Genomic DNA, 20,323 nt, shown 5'->3' with positions numbered 1-20,323 from the left:
GCGCTAATGACGGACGTGGAGAGCTCTAGAGGTTGACAATATCCACAATTAACAGACAACATACGCTAAATAATTTGCAGCGAAAGGAAGTAACCTGCCTCTGTATACGCATCGGATCAATGTTATGGAATAAAAAAATATAATCGTATATCGATATCTGTCAATATTAATGTTTGAACAATCCTTCAATAACAAACATAGCGTAAAGTGTATAGGTGCTTTTGTTCACACGGAATTTGCGTAGAGGTGAGTGTTTCAATAATGACATTTTAATTCTACTTTCTAAATCATTTTCATTTCGAGTGTTTTAAAAATGTATGAGAAACGTTCGTTTACATGAGCTCTTGAACCAGCTGGCCGCGATTCAGATTATTTCAAATTTGTCACATTGCTCAATTTTATTTTCTTCGTTAAATTGTATTGTGACATGATAATCTCTTAGAAATGTCTATCCCCCCCCCCCCCATTTATTTTATATAACTTATATCATCATGTTGACAAATGCCTTGATATCAATCAATTAATAATTAATCAAAGGCAAAATGTCGGATTAAAAAATAAAATAAAAATAAAGATAGGTTCTTAACAAAACCATTTAAAACGTTGTTGAATAACAAGGCGGCAGCCGCTCTGACATAATGTATACATTGTATTTAGGTCGATTTCAGTGTTTTTGAAATTGTTTCTTTTAAGTATAAATTGTTACCTAACTTTGTGAATGCGAACACTCAGCATATTTGCGGCCGGTATGTTTGTTGCAGCCCGGGTCATGTTCACTCGCGGGGAAACCACGTGATGGGATGCGCGCCCTCTCTGAAGGACCGGCCATCAGACAGCACTACCAACAGTAAGTAGATCCCCTAGGTCAATTCTATATTATTCGATGATATTGCGAGCTTCTTCGCTGACCAGCATAACAGAGCAACGTTATTGCATTGTTAAAGCTCAACAAACAGACCGATCAATACCTTACTTTACAAGTATACACTCTACTCTCCATGTTCGATGTGTTGCGCAGATTTGTGAGAGACCTGTGTGTTGCAGGTATCCGGTCAGCAGTGCTCATTCAGAAGTGGTACCGGCGATATCGTGCGAACCTTGAGATCCGCCGCCGCTGCACCTGGAATATATTCCAGTCAATCGAGTATTCGGGGGAACAGGACCAACTCAAGGTATTCGTGCATATGGAAACAAGACCGACTGAAGATTAGTATTGGGTAGTCGTGGAAATAATGCAAACTCAATTTTTGTATAAGGCTTTCGTGGAAAAAGGGCAAACTCAATTTAGGTATTAGGTTTTCATGGAAACAGAATAAACTCAATTTTGGTATTGGCTACTTGTGTGAATAGGACAAACTCAATTTTTGTATTGGGTACTGGTGGGAATATAGGGCCAACTCTATGTTGATATTTATGACTTGTGGTAGTATTGAAAGGAACGTCTAAATATTGATATAGGGCCAATTCAATACTGGTGTTGAGACTCGAAAATCGTATGAATATGACCTTGTAGGTATTGGGTGGAAATACATTCAACTTAACATTGCCATTGGGCGAATTGTGGCATTAGGACCAACTCGACTTTGGTATTTTAATTTGCGAAATAGGACCAACTCCAGCGTGGCATTAGATACTCGGGGATTAGGGCCAACTCCAGTTTAAAATTAGGTTCTTTGGGGTATGGGACAATTTCGAGGTTTGGGTTGGGTATTCGGGGATAAAGGTCAAAGACCAACTCACGGTTTGTATAGGGAACTCGGGGAATAGTGCCAAATCATGGTTTGTATAGGGTACTCCGGGGGACAGGACCAACTCATGGTTGGTAAAGGGGTACTCTAGGGTCTGGTACCAAATCACGGTTTTATAGGGTACTCCGGGAACATGACCAACTCACGGTTGGTAAAGGGTACTCGGGGGATGGGTACTCTGGGGAATGGGACCAACTCACGGTTTGTTTAGGGTACTCCGGGGATAGGACCAACTCATGGTTGGTAAAGGGGTACTCTAGGGTCTGGTACCAAATAACGGTTTCTATAGGGTACTCCGGGAACATGACCAACTCACGGTTGGTATTGGGTACTCCGGGGATGGGTACTCTTGGGAATGGGACCAACTCAAGGTTTGTATAGGGTTCTCCAAGAATAAGGTTGACTCATGATTGGTATAGGGTACTCGGGGAATGGTACCAACTCACGGTTTGTATAGGGAACTCCGGGAGTAAGACCAACTCACGGTTGTATAGGGTACTCAGGGAAGTTGGCTGACTCATGGTTGGTATAGGGTACATGGGGAATTGTACCAACTCACGGTTGGTATAGGGTATTTGGGAAATAGGACTGACCCATTGTTGGTAAAGGGTACTCAGGGGAATTGTACCCACTCACGGTTGGTATAGGGTATCTGGGAAATAGGACTGACCCATTGTTGGTAAAGGGTACTCAGGGGAATTGTACCAACTCACGGTTGGTATAGGGTATTTGGGAAATAGGACTGACCCATTGTTGGTAAAGGGTACTCATGGGAATTGTACCAACTCACGGTTGGTATAGGGTATTTGGGAAATAGGACTGACCAATTGTTGGTAAAGGGTACTCAGGGGAATTGTACCAACTCACGGTTGGTATAGGGTATTTGGGAAATAGGACTGACCCATTGTTGGTAAAGGGTACTCAGGGGAATTGTACCCACTCACGGTTGGTATAGGGTATTTGGGAAATAGGACTGGCCCATTGTTGGTAAAGGGTACTCAGAGGGAATGGTACCAACTCACGGTCGGTATAGGATATTTGGGAAATAGAACTGACCCATTGTTGGTAAAGGGTACTCAGGGGAATTGTACCCACTCACGGTTGGTATAGGGTATTTGGGAAATAGGACTGGCCCATTGTTGGTAAAGGGTACTCAGGGGGAATGGTACCAACTCACGGTTGGTATAGGGTATTTGGGAAATAGGACTGGCCCATTGTTGGTAAAGGGTACTCAGGGGAATTGTACCCACTCACAGTTGGTATTGGGTACTCAGGGGGAATGGTACCAAGTCACGGTTGGTATATGGATTTTGGGAAATAGGACTGACCCATTGTTGGTAAAGGGTACTCAGGGAAATGGGACCAACTCACGGTTTTTACAGGGTATTCGGGCAATGGTACCAACTCACGGTTGGTATAGGGTACTCGGGAATAGGACCAACTCATGGTTGGTATATGGTACTCGGGATCAGATTTAATACCAAATTGAACAAGAACGACATGCATGTGTTGTTCGATAAAACTGCATAGTTTGCAGCAAGCATGCAATTAGAAATATCTGACTCAGATCGGCGATTTCTGTGCATAAATCACATATTGATAGTAATGCAAAATGAGGAGTTTAAGAGAACGACACAGAAACCACATGGATGTCTCTGTTTATTTAGCCGATGAAGTTAAACGATCTACAATTTATGGTATATTAATATATATTTAGTATAAATAACTATATATACATATTTAACCGTGTGATTTACAGCTACATAATTTCTTCAACGCGATGCTGTCCAACATGGTGGCGGACGGGGATGGACCGGCGCCGCTCATCCAGGCGTTTAACGTAAACAAACGAAATTCAATCTACGGTACGCCACCGCCTATGTCAGAAACATTGGCGAATAGGTTCAGTAGAAAACATGAACATATTCCATTAGAGCATGCTAAATAATTCGTGAAGAAGTGTACCATTTGGTGACTTTGATCTTAACTGAACAGAAGATATGCCATTCAATCGTGTCACATTATGTTAATGGCGAATGATTACTTATGTAACTTTACCATGGAACAAAGATTTTGAAATTTTACAATGACCAGCTGGTATACTCAAGCGACAATGTGCTTGCGTTTTCTACCTTTACAGATTTTATTATTGCAGACACACAGACGATGGTGGACCGGATGGGTGACACTCTTAACAACCTTCTGGATGGGGTGGAAGTGGAGAAGACGTACAAGGGCCCCCATCTCACCTTTCCGCTCACTCTTAACCAGTTACACAAGATGGTCCAATCATTCAAACGAAAACTGGTAACAATAATCATTATTTCATTTTCATCATCATCATCAGCATCATCATCATCATCATCATCATCACCATCATCATCATCATCATCATCATCATCATCATCATCGTCATCGTCATCATGGTGTAATATCGATGACAGATACTGTTCAACACGTCAAGCAGAAACGACCATAGCAACAGTATTGATAACAACGATTGCCTCGCTATTATAGTCTCATTCTGACTTTCTGTAATAAGACGGAATTATAACATTGTCAGCCACTTATCTACCCGACAGACGCTGCACGCCAAATACACGGTGCAGCTGCTGCTGGAGGTGCGGCGGCTGTTAAAGGCCCAGGGGAACATCCGGTACGCCAGCACATCTCTCTCCAAGCAGGTCACTGTGTGTGGCGACCTCCACGGCAACCTATCAGACCTCTACATGATCTTTCATAAGGTCAGTATACAGAACCCAAATGAAAACTCTCGTTTTAAATGATGACGTAATACTATTGAGATCAACGTCTTTATAAGATTTGGAAAAAAATACAGATGTGAAATGATGATTGACATTGAATAAAGGGTATCTATATCTTGAATCCGTACTCCAGAATGGGCTACCGTCCGTCAACAACCCGTACATATTTAACGGGGACTTCGTTGACCGCGGCCAGTTCTCTACGGAAGTTGCGCTTGTGCTCTTCTCGTGCTTTCTCATGAACCCGAACGAGGTCTACCTGAATAGGGGCAACCACGAGGACCACGTTATGAACATAAGGTGCGTATACGCGCGTGTGTATATGCGCGTGTTCAGACGTGTACGCGCTCTCGAGTGTGTGTGCACGCTTTCGCATTGATTCAAACTTGAGATCATTTGCTTTGAAATACTTCAAGGCGACGTGACCATTTAACTGTTTTAAAGCTGCAGTCTCACAGATTTACCGTTTTTACAGAAAGAAATATTCTTGGAATGAGAAAACTTTTGCGTAAATATCTGCAAACGAGTGATAAAAGATTGCTGACAAAAGATCAGATCACAGATTTGCATATTTCCGTTCGAAAATTAATTTTTTATGGCGTTAACCGTTATTAACGGTTTAAGAAAAATAAATAAAACATTAATTTTTGAACTTAAATATAAAAATGTTCGATCTATTTTTGTCAGCAGTCTTATATCACTGGTTTCCATGGATTTTCGCAAAAATTGTATCGTTCCAAGACAAAATATAAAAAAAAGTTGTCAAAACGTTCAATCTGTGAGAGTGCAGCTTTAAGAATACACATATCATATTTTTTTATAACAACAAAAACGATAATTATATGTTCACTATACATGCTTCTACGATTTCCGTTTGATATATTGAACAGGAAGTAAGGTGTCTGTTTATACAATATATTTCAGATATGGCTTCGTGAAGGAGCTACAAATGAAGTATCGAGTAAGTAGACGGTATCATATTGACATTTGCGCCTAATAAAAGCCTGTAATACGGAGCATAATATTGTTCACTGGCTATGGATGTTCCTAATTAAATGCTAAATTTAATAACGCACGCCAATTGATATGATATGGGAATTGTTTTCCTACAGGAACATTCCCGGAAGGTGATCTCCCTGTTTAAGGACGTGTTCAGCTGGTTGCCCCTGGCGACCGTAGTTGACGAGCAGATTCTCGTCTGCCATGGTGGCATCTCGGACACGACAGATCTGAAACTGTTGGCCAAAATCGACAGGCACAGGGTACGGAGTGACCGTTTGTTTCGTGAATTCTTAATAGATAGATAGCATGTCTCGTTGGATCTTCTACATCCTAGCTGGAACAAATAACTGAAACATACTGACCCTAGACTAGTGAATTGCATAGTAAATACATACTCGAAGCCTTACTTACATGGTAATTTGAACTTGTGGAATCATGACGTCGCATTTTTCAACTCTAGTTAATACCCGGTATTCACAATGTGCCACATTACCTTTTACACAATGTACATATATCTGTCCCCAGTACATGTCAACACTGCAGCCTCCAGGCGGTTGTGACGACATCAGCACCATGTCTCAGGAAGAGTTGCTGGAGTGGAAACAGGTCCGTATGGCCGTCTGCTTTCATTTGCAACTACATTACCAGGTCGATTTGATATGTAAAGTAAAATTACCTCGGTTGTCATGCTTGAAGCTACTGAATAATACAAGTATAAATTAGTCATTGTATTGACAGGAGGAACATATTTAAAAAAAATCTTAATAAAACTATTTATAAGTATATTTCCAGGTGCTCGACCTGTTGTGGAGCGACCCACGGGCCGCTGACGGCTGCTACCCGAACACCTTCCGGGGCGGTGGCACCTATTTCGGGGCAGACGTTACTGCCAACTTTCTGCAGCAGAACGGCTTAAAGCTCCTCATCCGCTCACACGAGTGCAAGTCGGACGGTTACGAGTATACACACAACGGGCAGGTACGTGTGGTCACGATGGAGGGTCGATGACGGTTTTTCCTGCCACGTCAATGTTACCTAGTCGAATGGTTAAAGCGGTGCACCTATATATTCTGCCTTCGTACGATCGATAATTTTACATAATGTTGTTATATATAATAATAATATATATATTAGAAAACGTTAAAATTGATCATTGTCATAAAGATAATAGTTTTGCGTTTGAATGCACCTTTTAACCCATTCGATCACATTGGTGTGGATATATATATATATATATATATATATATATATATATATATATATATATATATATATATATTATTTTACAAAATGTTGTTTTATGGTAGAAATTGGCATCGCCTTTCTTTGACTAAAACTTTATTGACTAGAGGTTTGGAGCTTGACAACCGCAAGGGTAGTTTTAGAAGCTACGGAGAAGTTTGTTGGCGCTGAAACTTCTCTTCTCTTTCCCGGTAGGTATTGACGGTGTTCTCGGCCTCCAACTACTACGAGATGGGGAGCAACCTAGGGGCGTACGTTCGGATCCAGGGGTCGGGGCTCGAGTGCCGGGTCGTCCAGTACATGTCCGCCCACAGCCCCGCACTAAGGAAAGTCTCCTTTACTCAGAGGTACACCCCTAAACTCACACACACGTGGAAGAACGGACATTTGCTTTTTAAATTAATTATGATATTGTTAGCGTTACAACAGAGCTCGGCTTAATTATATGATATATACAATCTAAGGACGTATTATCAAGAGAATAGCCACTGGGTCGAATTTTAGTAATATAGGTTATAAAAACAATATAAGCAGTCTTTTACTTTTTTTACTTTAGTCTCAGAAGACACATTGCAATTACCAGTATGTCTCGTTATGATTGGTTAGATGATACTTTTCCAGGATCAATCATGTCGAGCAGTCCGCTCTTCAAGACCTCAAAGACAGAATCCTGGCTTCAAAGTGTGAGCTTCTCAAAGAATTCACCAATTATGATCTCAATCACACAGGTAATGTTCTGCACTATCCTTGGGCTAGTTAGTGTTTTTGTACTCCCTGACGACTTTTACTGAATTCTATTACTCGTCAGAAAGCTGCATGGTTAAAACTTCTCTTTACAAACTTATATTACAAAGGTAATTATTGTTCGCTATATTTTCAAGTTCATAGAAATGTGTAATGACGGTATCATTAATTTTTTTGTACTTAAGGCTCTTGAAATGCTGAAAGATACGTGAACCCATTGATTATTATAATGATTCCGTTGGTGAATTATACTGGTGGTTGAAAATACTGGTTATAGGGAAGTTGTCGAGCAGTGACTGGTGTTTTGCCATGGAAACGGTGCTGGAAATGGAGTTACCATGGAGAATGCTGAAGACGAAGGTTGCCAAGTGTGACAACAACGGTGACGTCATGTACGAAAGCACGTTTGAGGAGCTGGAGGTGAAACACAAATACAGCGGGGTAGGTAATAACAGCTCGGCAATGAGCAGAACTGGTGCTGTATTAGTTCTTATCTTAACATCCATTAAAGCTAGCCAGTTACAATTTATTCAATAAACCTTATTAAATACAAATAAGTAATACACTTCATGTAATGTACATATGATAGCATATTCAGTGCTTAAGTCGAAAGCCGAAATTGCAAAATAAAGCGACATCAATGAAACACATCTCCGTACGGAATGCCCAGTTATGATTTTGAAAGTTATGATTTTGGAATGAAAGAACTACATCATTTCGACCTATCATTAAAGTTAAAAACCTACATTTCTTTACTTATTGTTTGGGTGGAAATTAACCGATTTCAAATTTGATTTCTGTTTTGTGTGGTCCTTCATTCATTTCCGTTGCCTAGGTATAACTTTATAATTTTTGTTTTAAATGAAGTTGGCTGTCTTTCATATTAAGTATTTTTTCAACATATATTTTTCCCAGAACGGTCCGTCAATCACGGAGACACTATACAAGCACCGGAACAGCCTGGAGACAATCTTCCGCCTTATAGACACCGATCACTCTGGTAATATGACACTTATACTAATAAATGCTGGTGTTGATGGACCAGGACCACCAACAAGACGAAAGACTTACATTATTTAAACCACGCATCAGCTGCTTAATAACATTCAAATGAATTCAATTCAGTTTATTCAAGTAAACAAAGACTACCGACCCAAAATACACAAACTCTACAAAAACATAGTATTGTAGTTGCAACATAAGATTAACATATTTATCATGTTTAACAGATGGTATACATAGATTGTTTACTTTAACTTTGTATTATCATTTTCAGCAGACATTAAAATAGTAGAACTCATTTAAATTATTACCAGATGATAATCAATTAAAAAGATATTATCTACGAATAATATTAAATTAAGGACATTTAAAGAATGCATGCTTTTCACAACCGCTAAATGCCAAATACATTTATTGATTTAGACAATACATAGTGCAATGTCTCTAATCTGATGGAGTAATTATATATCTACAAAATTCCATGTTTAGTTAATGGTTTGAACCGCGAAATCTAGCAGTCTTATAATTTAATGGAATTTACAGATGTAGGTACATCTCTGTATTTAATAATATATAATGGTGACACCTTGAAAAATTACTAACACCATTATGCCAGTTTTGGACGAAACAGTCAATCAATCGTTGTCTAAAAGCATAATCATATATAAATATATCTAATACATCTTGTTCAAACCAAATGTTTCCAAACCCGAATGTAAATAACAAAGTTTTGATGTTGGATGCCGTATAATTTCGCTCGGCGTCATCTAGCGAGATTAACACTGTGTAGCAGTTTTTAGGGTGTCTATAATTAGACCTGGTTAATAGTTAACAACAGTATTTAATGCAATTAACAAGATACGTAGCGCACAGAGGAAAACGACCACATTCTACCAGAGTAGTACATGCATACGCAGTTCTTTTAATTTACAAATGTTTCTTGAAAAATCTTTTGAACTTCCTTTATGGTATCAATTTATTTATAACCCCAAATCTGCATGCTATTAAAGAGTAAAAAATAGTTTGTTGGGAATGCTCCAAAATGTTTCAGCTATGTATTGAAAAATAAAATGCCTTTTGTGCTATTCGATCGAACATCCGTTTGGTATTCGAACGTCAAAACCGGCATTGGAATATTCTTTTTTTAATTGTTGTTGAATAAATAAAATAATAAACCTTTTGCTTGCAACTGTTGTTATGTATAAAGTTCGTTTGTCGGGTTTATTTAAAATGATTTGCAAGGAGTGAGCGAGATGACAATAAACTGCACGCGCTTCATATGTCAATTAGGAACCCATCGTCGGGTAAATAAACACTAAGTTTTCAATAACAGGCTAAAGAAGGAATTTCATGTTTTCGATACATTTAAATGGATCATTCCACTCATGGAGTTGCCCTATACACCCACATGTTGACTTTCCTGTACATTAGAGGAATCTTTGAGGTAATGCATATTATCGAAAAGTAGATACCCCTCTCGGCGAGTATTGTGTACCGTACGGCCGACCCTCCGTTTGCGTAGAAGGTCTTTCAACCGGGAAAGACGGTCTTCGCCGATCAATCTTCGTGTTTACAAATACGATTTTTTTACAATTTTTAATATTTTTTTTCTTGTGAAATGGGGATTTTAGAGGTTCTTCTGGGTGTAAAAGAGTGTCCGTTGATTTGCCTGGGAGTACAATGAAGTCGAGTACCATCTACAAAGAACGGTAAAACGGTCTTGCCTACGGTATAGCAAATCATAATAGTTACATGAAACTTGAAGTTCTGAAATATTCATTTTGGTAATCAAATATTCGATCAAACGATACCGAGTATTGAATTATCAATTTTGCTATTCGTTTTCATTCCCAATACTTATATGAAAGTCACCAAATAAGGCGTTCAATTCTAGTTCGAGCACGAGTAATAGCTAGATCTGTTCTCTAGATTGCGGTCGGGGTACACCATAATTGCTAACGTCATTTCGACAATTAAGTATGACGGACGAGACGTGTTTTCAGGTCACATCTCGATGCAGGAGTTTGAAGACGCGCTGACGATCCTCACACGCCAGCTTGACATCCGGCTGAAAGAGGCGGAGATCAGTGACATTGCCCACAGCCTCGACCTAAACAACGACGGCTGCATAGACTTCAACGAGTTCCTAGAGGCTTTCAGGTAATTCTACACATAAATGTTCCGTAGAGGTCCTGGTCGCTATATTTAAAAAAATGAATCATTTACAGACCATTTTTATAACGAACACGTCGTAGTAAACAACTAACTAGGTTTCTTATCATTTTTTATGTTGAGCGTCTTTTGTTTCGCCTGTTTCAGAATTGTTGATAACCTCGGTAAGGACCAAACAAGAAAAGTGACACGAGACAATTCTAATGATGACGTCATCATACACGCGCCAGACATTGCGGGTGCCGGTCAAGAGGCTTAGTTTCCTTGAACTTATTTCTGTTCGATTAACCAGTATTAATACAAGTTTTTCTCATTTGCACAGACTCAGTGACATTTAATGGCTGTAAATTCATGTATAATGCACATAAAATTATATACGAGACCTTATCATGTTAGTGTACATGTACATATTTAATTGTATAAGTGTATTTGATTTATTGTTCCTTTTAAAGAAATAAACACTATAATGTTCCACCACATTGCACGGTTAACCAACTCTCATTCATTAAAAGTCATGGTAACAAACAAGAAGTATTTGCGAATTGTAATGCAATATTAAAATCACAGCTGCCACATTTAATTAAGATACTCATTGATGGCCGTTCCAAACTGATGCCACGTTCAGCGTCATCTGGCTGGTAGGTTTTAATGCCATAGAAGATGGGAATAACCAAATCACACTGTCCGTCCGTGCGTCCGGCATACTTTTTGCCTGCACCCTGTCAGGACTTTTTTCCATTACTTTGGCAGGACTTTTTGCCTGCACACTGACATGACTTGATACAGATGCCTACACACTGACATGACTAGTTACAGTTGCCTGCACACTGGCAGGACTTGATACAGTTTCCTGCACACTGACAGGACTTGATACAGTTGCCTGCACACTGACAGGACTTGATACAGTTGTTTAAACACTGACAGGACTTTGTTCCATTGCCTGCACACTTATAAGACTTTGTTCAGTTACCTGCACACTGACAAGACTTTGTTCAGTTGCCTGTACACTGACAAGACTTTGTTCAGTTACCTGCACACTGACAGGATTAAAAGCAGTTGCCTGCACACTGACAGGACTTTGTTCAGTTGCCTGCACACTGACAAGACTTTGTTCAGTTGCCTGCACACTGACAAAGTTTTGTTCAGTTGCTTGCACACTCACAATACTTTGTTCAGTTGCCTGCACACTGGCAGGACTTGGTACTGTTGCCTGCACACTGACTGGATTTAATGCAGTTGCCTGCACACTGACATGACTTGAAAAGATGCCTGCACATTGACATGACTTGAAGCATGTGGTTGCTAAAGATGCCATCACAGAGTTTGAATTTCATTGATGTGAAGCTTAAACAGAAACATCTTAAAAGTTTTCCCTTAATAAGTCTATTGGAAACTCATAAAAATATCATCTAACAACGATCATGATTTTTGTTTCCGAAGTTGTAAAAATAGTCCAAATAGTAATGATATCTTAGCTCAATGACTTTCAAGATCAGACAAGAAGATTTTTTAGTTTAACCTATCTCAAGTTTTTATAAATTGATTAAATTATCAAAAATAATTTCTAAATATGAATCGAGACACTTCAGATTTACAAAAAAATAGTATGTTTTTCTACCTCCAACGTTCACAGAATAGCTTTCCTAAATAAAGAAATCTTTAAATTTGTGTGTATACAAGATGTAATACCAAGCAATAGCAATATACTCTTAATGTAACTATATTTAAGAATATTAAAAGTAGTAATAGTATTATATCTATTCCCTTGTTTCTAAAAATAGACAACTATTCCAAGAGTAAGCTACAAGAGCAAGGGAGGCAATAAAGCGAGATTTGTTCCCCTTGCTTCAAGAGTAAACTTTACATGTATATAAAAACTATCAGATATAAAAAAAATGTTTATCTTATATAAGTCTATAAGAAACTTTCTCTGAAAAGAGGCAGTTTTGACCCTAAAACAAAGATTTGCTGCCCTTCCATCTTGAGTAAAGTCATAAAAATCAGATATTAACAAAATGCGTTTCTTACACAAGTTTTAGGATACTTGTAACCCCAAGCTGGGCCTGTTTTGACCCCCAAGCTACATTTGAACAAACTTGATAGAGGACCATTATATGATACGCACAAAATAGAAAGGGTGTACACGTAATGGTTTCAGACAAGAAGATTTTCAAAGATTTCCTGATATAAGTATGCAAGAAACTTGTGTATGAAAGAAATGTATGTAAGAAAGGGGTTGGTCCAGATTTGAACCTATAATTTAAACATACTTCGTACACGACCACCAGACAATGAAATACACAAAATATCTAACCTCTAGGCCACATGCTTTTTTGTCAAGATTTTTTTCCCCTTTAAGGTGCCATGGCGACAACAGTTCTGCAGGGAACTCTTTTCTTTGAACAATTTTGAATGGCACTACCCGAACATCCCTGTGAAGTTCCAACAAAATTGTCCATGCTGATTTGGAGCAGATGATGTTTATAGATGTTTATAAGCAATTGTTGACACTGAACAAGAGCTGTCTCAGTATGTGACGAATGCCCCCGAATGTGACATTGACCTATGAACAAGGTCAGTACATGAAAAGTTGATCTTGCCTTTACGTATCAAATACATATGGCAAGTTATTTTAAATTGCCTCTAAACATAAAAACATACCACCCATACTTGACAACCTACACTATTATGTCCTTATAAGCAGCATTCCATTGTGAATAAACACTAAGTGTGACCTTGAACCTAGAGGTAGGGACATGGGTCTTGCACGTGACATGTCGTCTTGATATGTCGGAAACATGTGGCAAGTCATTTTAAAATCTGTCGATACAAGAGAAAGTTACAGCCCGGATATGACAACCTATACTCTATGTCCTTAAATATGCAGCATTCCACTGTAAATAAACACCTAAGTGTGACCTTGACCTTAGAGGTAGGGACACGGGTCTTGCATGTGACACGTCGTCTTGGTATGTGGAACACATGTGGCAAGTCATTTTAAAATCTGTCCATACAAGGGAGAGTTACAGCCCGGACACGACAACCTATACTCTATGTCCTTATATGCAGCACTCTGTTGTGAATAAACACCTTAGTGTGACCTTGACCTTAGAAGTAGGGACACGGGTCTTGCACGCGACACGTCGTATTGGTATGTGGAACACATGGGGCAAGTTATTTTAAAATCTGTCCATACAAGGGAAAGTTACCGCCTGGACATGACAACCTATACTCTATGTCTTTATATGAGGCACTCCATTGTGAATAAACACTTAAGTGTGACCTTGACCTAAGAGGTAGGGACACGGGTCTTGCATGCGACGCGTCATCTTGGTATGTCGAACACATGTAGCAAGTCATTTTAAAATCTGTCCATACATGGGAAAGTTACAGCCAGGACATGACAACTTCTACTCTATGTCCTTATATGCTGCACTCCATTGTGAATAAACACTAAGTGTGACCTTGACCTTAGAGGTAGGGACACGGGTCTTGCAGGCTACACGTTGCCTTGGTATGTGGAACACATGTGGCAAGTTATTTTAAAATCTGTCCATACAAGGGAAAGTTACAGCCCGGACACAACAACCTATACTCTATGTCCTTATATGCAGCACTCCATTGTGAATAAACACTAAGTGTGACCTTGACCTTAGAGGTAGGGACACGGGTCTTGCACATGACACGTCGCCTTGGTATGTGGAACACATGTGGCAAGTTATTTCAAAATCTGTCCATACAAGGGAAAGTTACAGCCCGGACATGACAACCTATACTCTATGTCCTTATATGCAGCACTCCATTGTGAATAAACACTAAGTGTGACCTTGACCTTAGAGGTAGGGACACGGGTCTTGCACATGACACGTCGCCTTGGTATGTGGAACACATGTGGCAAGTTATTTTAATATCTGTCCATACAAGGGAAAGTTACAGCCCAGACACGAGTTATTGAGCTGGACACACGGAAGGACGGTGCGATTTTAATATGCCCACCTTCTGGGGCATAAAAATGGACATGGGACACCGGACATAGACCGATCTAAATAGCTCACATTGAGCAATTGGTGCTCAGGTAAGCTCAAAATCACTTTATTGCTAATATAATAATTAAACAGGTTTTACAAAAATAAAAATACACACACGTTTTTGGCCATTACAGATTGCAAAATAGGTTATATCACTTGTTTTTAGTTGAAATAAAGAGCAGCAAGAGGGCCATGATCGCCCTTAATTGCTTAGCTGGCTGAGGTTTAAACCCTTGTTATTTATGAGAATGAATGAGGGTATTATTTATGGAAAGGCAACTTTGGATTTAACTTTGATCAAGTATTGTCAAATGTTGTAATGGTAAAGGTCATCAAGGCACAACATTGATATTTGTTTGCAAACCAGTAGCATGGTCCATATTTCATCGCTGTAGCTCTAAAAGTAAGACAGTAGGTCAAAAGGTCACAGCATAGCTCATCTGAGGACATTTCGACTATCTGATTATATTGTCTTTCGCGGAACAAGCTCAAAGATTACGGGAGATGGCTATTAATAATAATCAAGGTGTTTTTTAACAAAATCAGTACCAGTACTTTATTCATACTTGAATGAAATGCAAATACATGACATCCATAACATGTTCAATGTTAACATTGCTAAGAGGTTGCTACACATTTTCTGAGAACCTGAACATCCTGATAAAATAACATTTGTAGAATGAAGTTTGAAAACATGAAATTGCAGAATGTGAAGCTCAAAACACGTTATCTAAAAACATGTCATCTAAAACACACCATCTAAAAACAAACACTATTGTGTCCTTCTTTGCCTTCATGTGAAGATTTCCTGTAATGTCAGAGAAAAACATATCTGTTTCAACATAATCTGATGGAAGTATTATTTTGGCATACGGCTTTTGTAATAATAAAAATATATATAAACAAAAATATAGCTGTATTTTATACTAAACAATGACACATATCTATATACAACATACAATGTTTTGTTAAAAAATACTGGCAATTCACATTTAATTTTGATAGTGTTACTCCTACAAGAGGCCCATGAGGTCCTATACTCTACTGGCATGACCTTTTTTTTTACTCACAGTCAAAGGGAAGCAATCAGTAAACCATGTTTCTCAAAGGTCCGCTACAATTAAACAAAACATACACAACACTCTGTACAAAGTTGTCTCCCTTAGAAAACACTTTTGCTAAGGCTGTAGCATTTCAAGGGCCATAATCCAGTCATGCCTGGGTGGATATGGTTGGTTTAATTAAGGAACCCAGCTCTCATGGATATCTAACTACTGTATAAGTTTAATTGAGATACAATAAAAACTGAAGACTGTAACATGTTCACAAGCATGTTAACAGACAGACGACAGACACCATGTCATGGCAAAAGCTCTTCAGACCTTGAGCCAGTAGAGCTTAAATTAAGCTGATCTACTCCTTCACATAATTGGAATACAAACTAACAAGACTTGTCATCATCAATTAAAATATCCAAATGGGAATTCAAATAAACTACTCATAGTTGATAATGAACACATAAAATTTAAGTAAAAACAACAAAATAAAAAATTATTACATTCTTTGGAAAATGAAAGACTTGCATAAAGATAATTCTTTAGTTTGAAATTACAAGTTCTATAAAAATAATGTAAACTGAACATACACAAATTACATATATATAATAATACAATGGAATGGATTTAACATCTACATTATGCAGCATCAACTGTATTAACACATAACATTACCTGATCAGCAACAATGCAAATAGATTAGCAACAATGCAAATGTCATGGAAACTGTTACCCATATGTACTAACAAATAAAGATATTGATGGCATTTTGATTACTGGTACACTGACAAGGCAGACAAAATCCAACGCATGTTTTGAAGTACAGTATATTGGAATTCACAACACCTTATTAGACACAAATATAAATAATAAAGTGACAAAGACCGATATTTTTGTTGATTGATTAGCTTAAAATATATTCAGTCATTTCTGGTGATATATGCTTAACTTGTCTGAAATTTCATTCGTCATTTTTGTATTTTGTTAGTAAGTGTTTAAGCAGAAGACTGTAAGAAAAAAGGGAAAATAGTATGCTTCAAATTTTACAAAATACTATACAACAATAAACATCTACATACAATTCAAGGAATCCGGTGCGGGATAATGTGAAACTTTGATGCCTGGCAATCTCCTATTGTTTTGGTATCATTTGAAATGGTTAAATGTGTAAAGGAGGGATATATATTAATATTATACTGATAAGAATATTGCAAACACACTGTTTTGACCTTGAAAATTTGGTCAGTTCTGATTTCGGATGAAAGAAAACTCTGAAATACAAACTGCGACTTCTTTATCTGTTGTGTTTTTGATAATTTATTTTACATATTAGTTTTTCAGAAAGCTATGATGCCAAATGCTACCAAATATATGGAGTCAGCAGGAATCAACATTTAACACTACGGCTAATGAAACAATAACCACAATCTTATTTGAATATAAAATACCTTATAACAAATGATATTTTGTAGATAAAACACAAGTCATCACAGTGAATTGCCAGCATGTTGCTAGGGAATTGCATGTCCTATGAGTAACAAGTGCACAATCGTTTCCATTGGAAACAACAACAACAACAACAACAACTGGTCGCTGTTAGTGACTGTCCATGGCCCTCAGGTATTTCTGTTGGATGATCTTGGGAATCACCTTTTGTCTAAAAAGTAACCAATAACATAACAATGTAGCTATACCAAACAGCTTTAACTGATTTAATGCTAAGTAGAATTATGACCGCCATTGATAATTACCTACTTTGTTTAACAAAAGAATGCATCGAATTCACATCCATGTGCACTTTATTCCAAGGATTATATGACAAGTCAATCTCTCCATTGGTTGAACAGTTATGAATATGTAAATCAGGTCATTAAACATTCAGAAAGTTCTACAAAACTTCATAAAACTGACTGAATAAGTGTGACTAGACTGTTTAATCCTTTTTTCCAACTACTAATTCAATGCATAAACATTGTGATGGTGACATCGTCAATGAAAGGCAGACACCAGTACCCGACCAAATCAATCTTTTCTAGATTGACCTTAATCTTATTTACTGGGAAGTGTGTATTTAAAGTTCTATCAAATTCCTTCGGACTCCACACACCAGCCCAATTCCATTCATACCCCGATAATGACATCAACCTCGCAATTCATTTCTTAAATAAATTATTGTCAGTTGTTCTGACTTAGTCATCCTAAAGAGTTTAAGAAATCTGATTTATCCATTTTCAAGAAATTTTGAGATTTTTTTGTTTGTTTAATTTTGATTACGGTACGACTTTTTGGAAAATATCTTTTTCATATGACGCGAGATGAAATTTAATGAACATTTGAAAGGTCCTCATCTTTTTACTACCAAAATCTGGATTATTCTGTAAATGGACAAAATAGTAACAATCTTAAGTTACTCCAATATTGTTGTTGAATATGTGCGTACCTTAGAGGTATGAGGAGGAAGATGAGGACGGGGAAAAACATCTTGAGGTACGGATATGGAGCAAAGCCAAACCCACACAGGACCAACAGCTGTACGAGCTGCAGGAGCGTGAAGAAGTGCATCATACGCTGGGGTACGCGCCGGATATAGTGGTTGGGAGGGTATGCTGACTGAAATAACAAACATAAACATACAATCATGTGCCTATAAAGGTTTGGTTATATAAAGGTAACAACCTTAGGACAACATGTACTCATATATTCTTAACAATTGTTTTACAAACAGTCAAGGCTCACTGGACTGCTACAAAGGATGAAGTTCTCTACCGTAAATGACTGGGTATAAGACGATAGGGGGTATTAGACGCAGGAAAAAAAATCTGTGAAAAATCCGAGAAAAAAACTTTTAATCTATGTTTTTGGTTAAAAGACGCATAGAAAAAATGTCAAAATTGTCCGGCATTTTCAGCCACCATGTTTGTTGACAGTGACAAAAAAAATTTTTTTTTCGTGAAAATGGCGATGGTTATCTTTAAAACCATACAACCATACTGTCGAGAATGAAAAGTTGTTATGCAAAAAATATTTTGACAGTGCCCAACTTTGCTTTTTTATATGTAAGTTTGATTATTGTTTAATTCAATTTATTATTCAAAATAATATTGAATACCGTAATTCACAAGAGTTCGGACACCATAAATTAATTATTTTTTTCTCCCTCCGAATACATAGAAAATTATCATTTTTACATTTTATTTACATGTTTGCTTTTTACCACTTATTAATTTATCCGTTGTAATCAATAGTCATAAACTTATTTATTACGCCTATAAGTGTAAATCCTTCATGAAGTTAATTAAAACACCATTTTATACATGCACTGAACTGAATAAACACATTCTATCGGCTTCAGATCAAAGAGTCACACTGTGTGACGTCACATAACTTACAGTTATACCCACGAGGATCTCGTGGAGAGCATGGACATTGCTATGCAGGATTAATGTATAACTGTACCATTATTGCTTCATATAGTCGTGTGGTACAAGTTTGAAAGCTTATTGGCAGATCGTTTTACAAACATGCCATGTCGATGTTTTCTTACTCCCTTGACTGCCCTTGTTGTTTGTTTAATCCTCAAATAAATATATCACACTTCCTTTTCAACAGGCAATAAATCGTTTAGGATGGGTAGTAACTAATTAAATTGTCACAGTGGTGTATACGGTTAGGTAATCTAGCCAGGCATTGATAAAAATCAATAATCTTCGTCTGTGAAACTTGGTAACTATGAAAGTTATGATTGATGTCCTTTGGGTGTCCGAAAATTAAGTACGCAAAATAAATTATTTTGGGAAATAATTATGGGTGTCCAAATATTTAGAGTGTCCAAACTCTTAGGTGAATTACGGTAACTTTAATCGAAAAATATTTTTGTTGAAATTATAAACGTCTTACGATATACCGTATCCCAATCTTCAACTGCCGTTTTAACCCGTATATACTCGATCAATATGACGTGAGTAACATCCCTTTCTACATAAATCTAAACAAACTCTAGGCTTGAAATTGACCTCAGAAAAAAAGTTAAAAAAATTGTTACTGGGTATTATACGCAGGCATTTTTTTGCATCAAAATCTGAGGGAAAAAAGTGCGTCTAATACCCAGTCATTTACGGTATTTGTATGATAGTTTGTAATAAATTTGTCTACACGTACCAATGTTATACATGAAGCATACATAACTTAAGTCGCCAAATGGCGCTGTAGTTTCCAAAAAACGGTCCATGTAGGTCTTACAGATAGATACCAATCGCAAAATCGAAATGTTTCTTTTGTCTGACAAATGCTAATGAATCTACCTGTTCTGTGATAAGAAGAAGTACTCTCTCAAACATCTGGTTTCCGTCAAGGGCTGTGACAGCAATGTAGAGGAAAAGGCCGTAGAGGACGGGGGTTGGGATGTACGCTAGCACAGACATGAAGAGCAGTGACAGACCAATCATGATGCTCGAAAAGATGACTAATGAAATACCTAGCTACATGCATATATTGTATATTGTATTAGTTTACACTTCACAAAAACAGTTATGGCTTTATAACTCAAACTTTTAAACAAACCAGAT

At 37.7% G+C, this 20,323-nt stretch overlaps 2 protein-coding genes across 2 annotated transcripts; one reads left to right on the top strand and one right to left on the bottom strand.

The window, feature by feature from the left end:
• The first annotated feature begins 3,537 nt into the window (after nt 1-3,537).
• Nucleotides 3,538-10,934, top strand: LOC128226350 (serine/threonine-protein phosphatase with EF-hands 2-like). Its single transcript, XM_052936230.1, has 14 exons — nt 3,538-3,613; nt 3,904-4,055; nt 4,331-4,492; nt 4,647-4,813; nt 5,438-5,474; nt 5,626-5,775; nt 6,041-6,121; nt 6,308-6,493; nt 6,953-7,104; nt 7,379-7,485; nt 7,779-7,942; nt 8,417-8,501; nt 10,507-10,663; nt 10,823-10,934. The coding sequence occupies exons 1-14, from the start codon at nt 3,541-3,543 to the stop codon at nt 10,932-10,934; spliced, it is 1,785 nt and encodes a 594-aa protein (XP_052792190.1). The 5' UTR covers nt 3,538-3,540.
• Nucleotides 10,935-15,245: 4,311 nt separating this feature from the next.
• LOC128226487 (solute carrier family 4 member 11-like) lies at nt 15,246-20,212 on the bottom strand. The gene is made up of 3 exons (XM_052936379.1): nt 20,060-20,212; nt 18,199-18,368; nt 15,246-17,415 (listed from the first exon to the last, which is right to left on the bottom strand). Exons 1-3 carry the CDS (start codon nt 20,201-20,203, stop codon nt 17,355-17,357), a joined length of 375 nt encoding a protein of 124 aa, XP_052792339.1. The 5' UTR covers nt 20,204-20,212; the 3' UTR covers nt 15,246-17,354.
• Between the last annotated feature and the right edge of the window lie 111 nt (nt 20,213-20,323).

This window comes from Mya arenaria, chromosome 3, assembly GCF_026914265.1.
Source record: "Mya arenaria isolate MELC-2E11 chromosome 3, ASM2691426v1".
Classification (NCBI taxonomy): Eukaryota; Metazoa; Mollusca; class Bivalvia; order Myida; family Myidae; genus Mya; species Mya arenaria.
The sequence above is the reverse complement of the archived record's forward strand: the minus strand, read 5'-3'. Positions and strand labels throughout refer to the sequence as shown.